The sequence below is a fragment of the Scyliorhinus canicula genome, chromosome 2, assembly GCF_902713615.1.
Source record: "Scyliorhinus canicula chromosome 2, sScyCan1.1, whole genome shotgun sequence".
Classification (NCBI taxonomy): Eukaryota; Metazoa; Chordata; class Chondrichthyes; order Carcharhiniformes; family Scyliorhinidae; genus Scyliorhinus; species Scyliorhinus canicula.
In genome coordinates, this window is record NC_052147.1 from 83925278 (window position 1) to 83935949 (window position 10672).

At 54.8% G+C, this 10672-nt stretch overlaps 1 protein-coding gene across 7 annotated transcripts in view; it reads right to left on the bottom strand.

The window, feature by feature from the left end:
• Positions 1–5279: 5279 nt before the first annotated feature.
• The window catches only part of LOC119955427 (zinc finger protein DPF3-like), a 402756-nt gene continuing 397363 nt past the window's right edge, over positions 5280–10672 (bottom strand). For 6 of the 7 annotated variants that reach the window (XM_038781601.1, XM_038781620.1, XM_038781583.1 and 3 more), the window contains one exon: positions 5280–5482. In XM_038781601.1, the coding sequence (XP_038637529.1) occupies positions 5382–5482 (101 nt within the window). In that variant the 3' untranslated portion in view covers positions 5280–5381. The remainder of the gene's footprint in view (positions 5483–10672) is intronic. The other variant, XR_005458471.1, reaches the window with a different exon arrangement.

Genomic DNA, 10672 nt, shown 5'->3' on the forward strand with positions numbered 1-10672 from the left:
TTGCATACGTGCAGTGCGGTCAGCGTAAGTTGAAGGTGCACCTGCGTCAGTGACCCGAGGAGTTCGACGGAACGAAAGCATCCAGCAGAGGGCAGCAGAGCAGAGCTTCTGACTGGCTGTTCTGGGGAGATTTGCATACGTGCAGTGCGGTCAGCGTAAGTTGAAGGTGCACCTGCATCAGTGACCCGAGGAGTTCAACGGAAGGCAAGCATCCAGCAGAGGGCAGCAGAGCAGAGCTTCTGATTGGCTGTTCCGGGGAGATTTGCATACATGCAGTGCGATCAGCGTAAGTTGAAGGTGGTTTGTGAAGGGGCCGTATTCGAGTGACAGCTTTACCCGAAACACTCCTTACGTAGTGTCTCCCACCCATCCTCCTCCTCTAACCAAAAAAAAGTTCTGTCCGTTGGATTGCTAAACTAACAAGTTTTTTATTTTTATTTTTCAGTAGTTGGGAAGTTAGTTCAGTGGAAATGGAGGCTAGGGCAGTTGAATGTTCCTCCTGCAGAATGTGGGAGGAAAGGGTCACCTCTAGTGTCCCTTCTGACTACATCTGCGGGAAGTGCACCCAACTCCAGCTCCTCGAGAGCCGCGTTAGGGACCTGGAGCTGGATGAACTTCGGATCATTCGGGAGGCGGCGGAGGTTATTGAGAGGAGTTATAGGGAGGTAGTCGCACCTCAGGTAAAAGAAGAAGGTAGATGGGTTACCGTCAGGGGAGGGAGAGGGAACCGGCAGGCAGTGCAGGGATCCCCTGTGGTCATTCCCCTCTATAACAAGTATACCGTTTTGGATACTGTTGCGGGGGACGACTTACCAGGGGTAAGCAATAGGGCACAGGTCTCTGGCACAGAGTCTGTCCCTGTTGCTCAGAAGGGAAGGGAGAAGAGGAACAGAGCACTTGTCATTGGGGATTCCATAGTTAGAGGAACAGACAAGAGGTTCTGTGGGAACGAAAGAGACTCACGGTTGGTGTGTTGCCTCCCAGGTGCCAGGGTTTGTGATGTCTCTGATCATGTTTTTGGGATCCTTAAGGGGGAGGGGGAGCAGCCCCAAGTCGTGGTCCACATAGGTACCAATGACATAGGTAGGAAGAGAGATGGGGATTTGAGACAGAAATTCAGGGAGCTAGGGTGGAAGCTGAGAGCTAGAACAAACAGAGTTGTTATCTCTGGGTTGTTACCCGTGCCACGTGCTAGCGAAGTGAGAAATAAGGAGAGAGAGGAGTTGAACACGTGGCTACAGGGATGGTGCAGGAGGGAGGGTTTTGGTTTCCTGGATATTTGGAGCTCATTCTGGGGTAGGTGGGACCTCTACAAACAGGATGGTCTTCACCTGAACCAGAGGGGTACCAATATCCTGGGGGGGGAGATTTGCTAGTGCTCTTCGGGGGGGGTTTAAACTAATTCAGCAGGGGGATGGGAACCTAAATTGTAGTCCCAGTGTACAGGATGTTGAGACTAGTGAGGTCAGGGATAGGGTTAAAAGTTCGAAAGAGGGCACCGGCAAGCAGGACGCTGGTTTGAAGTGTGTCTACTTCAACGCCAGGAGCATCCGGAATAAGGTGGGTGAGCTTGCAGCATGGGTTGGTACCTGGGATCTCGATGTTGTGGCGATTTCGGAGACATGGGTAGAGCAGGGACAGGAATGGTTGTTGCAGGTTCCAGGATTTAGATGTTTATGTAAGAACAGAGAAGATGGTAAAAGAGGGGGGGGGGGTGTGGCATTGTTAATCAAGGAAAGTATTACGGCGGTAGAAAGGACGCTTGAGGACTCGTCTACTGAGGTAGTATGAGCCGAGGTTAGGAACAATAGAGGGGAGGTCACCCTGTTGGGAGTTGTCTGTAGACCTCCGAATAGTTCCAGAGATGTAGAGGAAAGGATTGCAAAGATGATTCTCGACAGGAGCGAGAGTAACAGGGTAGTTGTTATGGGGGACTTTAACTTTCCAAATATTGACTGGAAATACTATAGTTCGAGTACTATAGATGGGTCAGTTTTTGTGCAGTGTGTGCAGGAGGGTTTTCTGACACAGTATGTAGACAGGCCAACAAGGGGCGAGGCCACATTGGATTTGGTACTGGGTAATGAACCCGGCCAGGTGTTAGATTTAGATGTAGGTGAGCACTTTGGTGATAGTGATCACAACTCGGTTATGTTTACTTTAGCAATGGGCAGGGATAGGTATATACCGCAAGGCAAGAATTATAGCTGGGGGAAAGGCAATTATGATGCTATTCGGCAAGATTTAGGATGTATAGGATGGGGAAGGAAACTGCAGGGGTGGGTACAATCGAAATGTGGAGCTTTTTCAAGGAACAGCTACTGCATGTCTTTGATAAGTATGTACCTGACATGCAGGGAGGAAGTTGTCGAGCAAGGGAACCGTGGTTTACTAAGGAAGTTGAAGCACTTGTCAAGAGGAAGAAGAAGGCTTATGTTAGGATGAGACATGAAGGCTCAGTTAGGGCACTTGAGAGTTACAAGTTAGCCAGGAAGGACCTAAAGGGAGAGTTAAGAAGAGCGAAGAGAGGACCCGAAAAGTCGTTGGCGGATAGGATCAAGGAAAACCCTAAGGCTTTCTATAGGTATATCAGGAACAAAAGAATGACTAGAGTAAGATTAGGGCCAATCAAGGATAGTAGTGGAAAGTTGTGTGTGGAATCAGAGGAGATAGGGGAAGCGTTAAATGGGTATTTTTTGTCAGTGTTTACACTTGAGAAAGACAATGTTGTTGAGGAGAACACTCAGGTTCAGTCGACTAGGCTAGATGGAATTGAGGTTCAAAAGGAGGAGGTGTTAGCAATTTTGGAAAATATCAAAATAGATAAGTCCCCTGGGCCAGATGGGATTTATCCTAGGATTCTCTGGGAAGCCAGGGAGGAGATTGCAGAGCCTTTGTCCTTGATCTTAGAACATAGAACAGTACAGCACAGGCCCTTCGGCCCTTGATGTTGTTCCGAGCAATGATCACCCCACTCAAACCCACGTATCCACCCTATACCCAACAACCCCCCCCCCAACCTTACTTTTAGGACACTATGGGCAATTTAGCATGGCCAATCCACCTAACCCGCACATCTTTGGACTGTGGGAGGAAACCGGAGCACCCGGAGGAAACCCACGCACACACGGGGAGGACGTGCAGACTCCACACAGACAGTGACCCAGCCGGGAACCGAACCTGGGACCCTGGAGCTGTGAAGCATTTATGCTAACCACCATGCTACCGTGCTTCCCGACATCTTTATGTCGTCTTTGTCGACAGGAATAGTGCCGGAAGACTGGAGGATAGCAAATGTTGTCCCCTTGTTCAAGAAGGGGAGTAGAGACAACCCTGGTAATTATAGACCTGTGAGCCTTACTTCGGTTGTGGGTAAAATGTTGGAAAAGGTTATAAGAGATAGGGTTTATAATCATCTTGAAAAGAACAAGTTGATTAGCGATAGTCAACACGGTTTTGTGAAGGGTAGGTCATGCCTCACAAACCTTATTGAGTTTTTTGAGAAGGTGACCAAACAGGTGGATCAGGGTAAAGCTGTTGATGTGGTGTATATGGATTTCAGTAAGGCGTTTGATAAGGTTCCCCACGGTAGGCTATTGCAGAAAATAAGGAAGTATGGAATTGAAGGTGATTTAGCGGTTTGGATCAGTAATTGGCTAGCTGAAAGGTGGTGGTTGATGGCAAATGTTCATCCTGGAGTTCAGTTACTAGTGGTGTACCGCAAGGATCTGTTTTGGGGCCACTGCTGTTTGTCATTTTTATAAATGACCTGGAAGAGGGTGTAGAAGGATGGGTTAGTAAATTTGCAGATGACACGAAGGTCGGTGGAGTTGTGGATAGTGCTGAAGGATGTTATAGGATACAGAGGGACATAGATAAGCTGCAGAGCTGGGCTCAGAGGTGGCAGATGGAGTTTAACGCGGAAAAGTGTGAGGTGGTTCACTTTGGAAGGAGTAACAGGAATGCAGAGTACTGGGCTAATGGCAAGATTCTTGGTAGTGTAGATGAACAGAGAGATCTCGGCATCCAGGTACATAAATCCCTGAAAGTTGCCAGCCAGGTTAATAGGGCTGTTAAGAAGGCATATGGTGTGCTAGCCTTTATAAGCAGGGGGATTGAGTTTCGGAACCACAAGGTCATGCTGCAGCTGTACATAACTCTGGTGCGGCCGCACCTGGAGTACTGCGTGCAGTTCTGGTCACCACATTATAGGAAGGATGTGGAAGCTTTGGAAAGGGTTCAGAGGAGATTTCCTAGGATGTTGCCTGGTATGGAGGGAAGGTCTTACGAGGAAAGGCTCAGGGAATTGAGGTTGTTTTCATTAGAGAGGAGAAGGCTGAGAGGTGACTTAATAGAGACATATAAGATAGTCAGAGGGTTAGATAGGGTGGACAGTGAGAGTCTTTTTCCTCGGATGGTGATGACCAACACGAGGGGACATAGCTTTAAATTGAGGGGTGATAGATATAGGACAGATGTCAGAGGCAGTTTCTTTACTCAGGGGTGTGGAACGCCCTGCCTGCAACAGTAGTAGACTCGCCAACTTTAAGGGAATTTAAGTGGTCACTGGATAGACATATGGATGAAAATGGAATAGTGTAGGTCAGATAGGCTTCAGATGGTTTCACAGGTCGGCGCAACATTGAGGGCCGAAGGGCCCGTACTGCGCTGTAGTGTTCTATGTTCTATGTTCTATGTACCAGTCAGAAATAAAGGAAAAAATGCCTCAAGTAAATTTGACAAAGGGAGAGCAATGTGCTGTTTATTATTTTGACAAATAAAAATTTTATAAGCTCAGCAGCATTTTAATCCAGTTTATAAAGATGTTTTTTACATTTCACATTGTACAATGAACAATACCATCCACTTGATGATGACAATACTTTATTCACAAAGGGTGGGGGAAAGGGATTACAGAAAATTACAATGAAATTAACTTAATAAATAGAAAGTAATGACGAGATTTCCAGACAGCCAAAATACACACCTGACACTTATCACATCCACTTGCAGTAAACCTATTGAGAATCAAACAAATGGCTTTGACAACAAAATTGAGCAGAGTTGATTTCAATTTTAGAGAGTTCATCAGTAAAACTAGCTTCCAAATTCATCATTAAAAATGATGAGATTTTTTTTCAAAGAGAAAAATAAGATTTACACAAAATATCAGGGTTTTCTTTTGAAAATTTCAATATTGACAAATACAAGAATTGTTTAATACATTTTCATACATTCCCCCCCCCCCCTCCCCCCCCCCCCCCCCCAAAGAAATCTGAAGGCCGGCTCAGCTGTTAGTCTGATATATATAAAAATCTACACCACAAAGAAGTTCTCCTTAATAATCTGCATTTGCAGTGCTTTCCTGAGTTTGGGTCACATTAATCAGACGCCAGGAGTCCAACTGATAACATGGTTACATAATTTCCTTCCTCCATTCCTGGAAATTGCTTGCATGGTAACGATCGACATCGAGGCAATTCTGTAGTGAGGAATGGCAGAGGAGAGCTGTTTGTTTAGAAGGCCAGAGAGCTGTTACAGGACATCTTCTTATAGATCAAAGTATGGTGCATTCATATATTTCAGAAGAGTACAGCTACAACTTTAATGTAGAATACAAAACTTGCTCATTCTACAGGCGATTACAGCAACCTACCATGCTCACAGTGGTGACACCAACCTGCCTCACTCAAAAGGGTTAACCGACTTGCCCAGCCCACAAAGGATTACATCAACCTGCCCAGTCCACAGTGTAATACCACCCTGCTCTAGCCAAGAGTTTCACCAACCTGCCTGGCCCACAGGATCGGACCAACCTGCCTCATCCAAAAGAGTTTCACCAACCTGCCCAGCCCACTGGGTTACACAACCTGCCCGGCCCACAGGGTCACACCAATCTGCCCGGCCCACAAGGGTTACACCAACCACCCCGGCCCACAGGGGTTACACCAACCTGCCCGGCCCACAAGGGTTACACCAACCACCCCGGCCCACAGGGGTTACACCAACCTGCCCGGCCCACAGGGTCACACCAATCTACCCGGCCCACAAGGGTTACACCAACCACCCGGCCCACAGGGGTTACACCAACCTGCTTGGCCCACAGGCTCACACCAACCTGCCTGGCCCACAGGGTCACACCAAACTGCCCGGCCCACAGGCTCACACCAACCTGCCTGGCCCACAGGGTCACACCAATCTGCCCGGCCCACAGGCTCACACCAACCTGCCTGGCCCACAGGGTCACACCAATCTGCCCGGCCCACAAGGGTTACACCAACCACCCCGGCCCACAGGGGTTACACCAAACTGCTTGGCCCACAGGCTTACACCAACCTGCCCGGCCCACAAGGGGTTACACCAACCACCCCGGCCCACAGGGTTACACCAACCACCCCGGCCAACAGCGATTACACCAACGTGCCTGGCCACACAGGGGTTACACCAACCTGCCTGGCCCACAGGGTTACACCGACCTGCCTGGCCCACAGGGTTACACCAACCACCCCGTCCAACAGCGGTTACACCAACCTGCCTGGCCCACAGGGTTACACCAACCTGCCTGGCCCACAGGGTTACACCAACCTGCCTGGCCACACAGGGGTTACACCAACCTGCCTGGCCCACAGGGGTTACACCAACCTGTCTGGCCCACAGGGTTACACCAACCACCCCGGCCAACAGCGGTTACACCAACCTGCCTGGCCCACAGGGTCACACCAACCTCCTGACCAGTCCACAGGGTTACACCTACCACCTGCCAGGCCCACAGGTTTTACACCAACCTGCCAGGCCCACAGGGGTTACAACCTCCTGCCCGGCCCAGAGGGTCACACCAACCTGCCCGGCCCAGAGGGTCACACCAACCTGCCTGGCCCACAGGGTCACACCAACCTCCTGACCAGTCCACAGGGTTACACCTACCACCTGCCAGGCCCACAGGTTTTACACCAACCTGCCAGGCCCACAGGGGTTACAACCTCCTGCCCGGCCCAGAGGGTCACACCAACCTGCCCGGCCCAGAGGGTCACACCAACCTGCCCGGCCCAGAGGGTCACACCAACCTGCCTGGCCCACAGGGTTACACCAACCTGCCTGGCCCACAGGGGTTACACCAACCTGCCCGGCCCACAGGGTCACACCAACCTCCCCACAGGGTTACACCAACCTGCCCGGCCCACAGGGATTACACCAACCTCCTGCCCGGCCCACAGGGTTACACCAACCTCCTGCCTGGCCCACAGGGTTACACCAAACTGCCCGGCCCACAGGGTCACACCAACCTGCCCGGCTCACAGGGTCACACCAACCTCCCCACAGGGTCACACCAACCTGCCCGGCTCACAGGGTCACACCAACCTCCCCACAGGGTCACACAAACCTCCCCACAGGGTCACAACAACCTGCCCGGCCCACAGGGGTTACACCAACATCCTGCCCGGCCCACAGGGGTTGCAACAACCTGCCCGGCCCACAGGGGTTACACCAACCTCCTGCCCGGACCACAAGGTCACACCAACCTGCCCGGCGCACAGGGTCACACCAACCTGCCCGTTCCACAGGGTCACACCAACCTCCCCACAGGGTCACACCAACCTGCCTGGCCCACAGGGTCACACCAACCTCCCCACAGGGTCACACCAACCTCCCCACAGGGGTTACACCAACCTGCCCGGCCCACAGGGTCACACCAACCTGCCCGGCCAACAGGGTTACACCAACCTGCCCGGCCCACAGGGTTACACCAACCTAACTGGCCCACAGGGTTACACCAACCTGCCCGGCTCACAGGGTTACCCCAACCTCCCCAAAGGGTCACACCAACCTGCCCGGCCCACAGGGTTACACCAACCTCCCCACAGGGTCACACCAACCTGCCCGGCTCACAGGGTCACACCAACCTCCCCACAGGGTCACACAAACCTCCCCACAGGGTCACAACAACCTGCCCGGCCCACAGGGGTTACACCAACATCCTGCCCGGCCCACAGGGGTTGCAACAACCTGCCCGGCCCACAGGGGTTACACCAACCTCCTGCCCGGACCACAAGGTCACACCAACCTGCCCGGCGCACAGGGTCACACCAACCTGCCCGTTCCACAGGGTCACACCAACCTCCCCACAGGGTCACACCAACCTGCCTGGCCCACAGGGTCACACCAACCTCCCCACAGGGTCACACCAACCTCCCCACAGGGGTTACACCAACCTGCCCGGCCCACAGGGTCACACCAACCTGCCCGGCCAACAGGGTTACACCAACCTGCCCGGCCCACAGGGTTACACCAACCTAACTGGCCCACAGGGTTACACCAACCTGCCCGGCTCACAGGGTTACCCCAACCTCCCCACAGGGTCACACCAACCTGCCCGGCCCACAGGGTTACACCAACCTCCCCACAGGGTCACACCAACCTACCTGGGCCACAGGGTCACACCAACCTGCCCAGCCCACAGGGGTTACACCAACCTGCCCAGCCCACAGGGTTACACCAACCTGCCCGGCCCACAGGGTCACACCAACCTGCCTGGCCCACAGGGTCACACCAACCTCCCCACAGGGTCACACCAACCTGCCCGGCCCACAGGGGTTACACCAACCTGCCCAGCCCACAGGGTTACACCAACCTGCCCGGCCCACAAGGGGTCACACCAACCTGCCTGGCCCACAGGGTTACACCAACCTGCCCGGCCCACAAGGGGTCACACCAACCTGCCTGGCCCACAGGGTCACACCAACATGCCCGGCCCACAGGGTCACACCAACGAGCCTGGCCCACAGGGTCACACCAACCGCCCCACAGGGTCACAAAAACCGCCCCACAGGGTCACACCAACAGGCCTGGCCCACAGGGTCACACCAACCTGCCGGCCCACAAGGGGTCACACCAACCTGCCTGGCCCACAGGGTCACACCAACCTGCCTGGCCCACAGGATCACACCAACCTGCCCGGCCCACAGGGTCACACCAACCTCCTCACAGGGTCACACCAACATGCGCAGCCCACAGTGTCACACCATCCTCCCCACAGGGTCACACCAACCTGCCCGGCCCACAGGGTCACACCAACCTGCCTGGCCCAGAGGGTCACACCACCCTGCCCGGCCCACAGGGTTACACCAACCTGCCCAGCCCAGAGGGTCACACCAACCTCCCTACAGGGTCACACCAACCTGCCCGGCCCACAGGGTCACACCAAACTGCCCGACCCACAGAGGTTTACACCAACCTGCCCGGCCCACAGGGTTACACCAACCTGCCCAGCCCACAGGGTTACACCAACCTGCCCAGCCCACAGGGTCACACCAACCTGCCCAGCCTAAAGGGTTACACCAACCTGCCCAGCCCACAGGGTCACACCAACCTCCCCACAGGGTCACGCCAACCTGCCCGGCCCAAGGGTCACACCAACCTGCCCGGCCCACAGGTTCACACCGACCTCCCCACAGGGTCACACCAACCTGCCTGGCCCACAGTGTCACACCAACCTGCCCGGCTCACAGGGTCACACCAACCTGCCCGTCCCACAGGGTCACACCAACCTGCCCGTCCCACAGGGTCACACCAACCTGCCCGGCCCACAGGGTCACACCACCCTCCCCACAGGGTCACACCAACCTGCCTGGCCCACAGGGTTACACCAACCTGCCCGGCCCACAAGGGGTCACACCAACCTGCCTGGCCCACAGGGTCACACCAACATGCCCGGCCCACAGGGTCACACCAACGAGCCTGGCCCACAGGGTCACACCAACCGCCCCACAGGGTCACAAAAACCGCCCCACAGGGTCACACCAACCTGCCTGGCCCACAGGGTCACACCAACCTGCCCGGCCCACAGGGTCACACCAACCTGCCTGGCCCACAGGGTCACACCAACCTGCCTGGCCCACAGGGTCACACCAACCTGCCCGGCCCACAGGGTCACACCAACCTCCTCACAGGGTCACACCAACATGCGCAGCCCACAGTGTCACACCATCCTCCCCACAGGGTTACACCAACCTGCCCGGCCCACAGGGGTCACACCAACCTGCCCGGCCCAGAGGGGGTTACACCAACCTCCCTGGCCCACAGGGTTACACCAACCTGCCCAGCCCACAGGGTTACACCAACCTCCCTGGCCCACAGGGGTTACACCAACCTGCACGGCCCAGAGGGGGTTACACCAACCTCCCCGGCCCAGAGGGGGTTACACCAACCTCCCTGTCCCACAGGGTTACACCAACCTGCCCAGCCCACAGGGTTACACCAACCTGCTCGGCCCACAGGGTCACACCAACCTCCTACCCAGCCCAGAGAGGGTTACACCAACCTGCCCGGCCCACAGGGTTACACCAACCTCCTGCCCAGCCCACAGGGTCACACCAACCTGCCCGGCCACCAGGGGTCACACCAAACTGACCGGCCCACAGGGTTACACCAACCTCCTGCTCAGCCCAAAGGGGTTAGACCAACCTGCCCAGCCCACAGGGGTTACACCAAACGGCCTGGCCCACAGGGTTACACCAACCTGCCCGGCCCACAGGGTTACACCAACCTGCCCGGCCCACAGGGTTACACCAACCTGCCCAGCCCACAGGGTCACACCAACCTGCCCGGCCCACAGGGTTACCCCAACCTGCCCGGCCCACAGGGTCACACCACCCTCCCCACAGGGTCACACCAA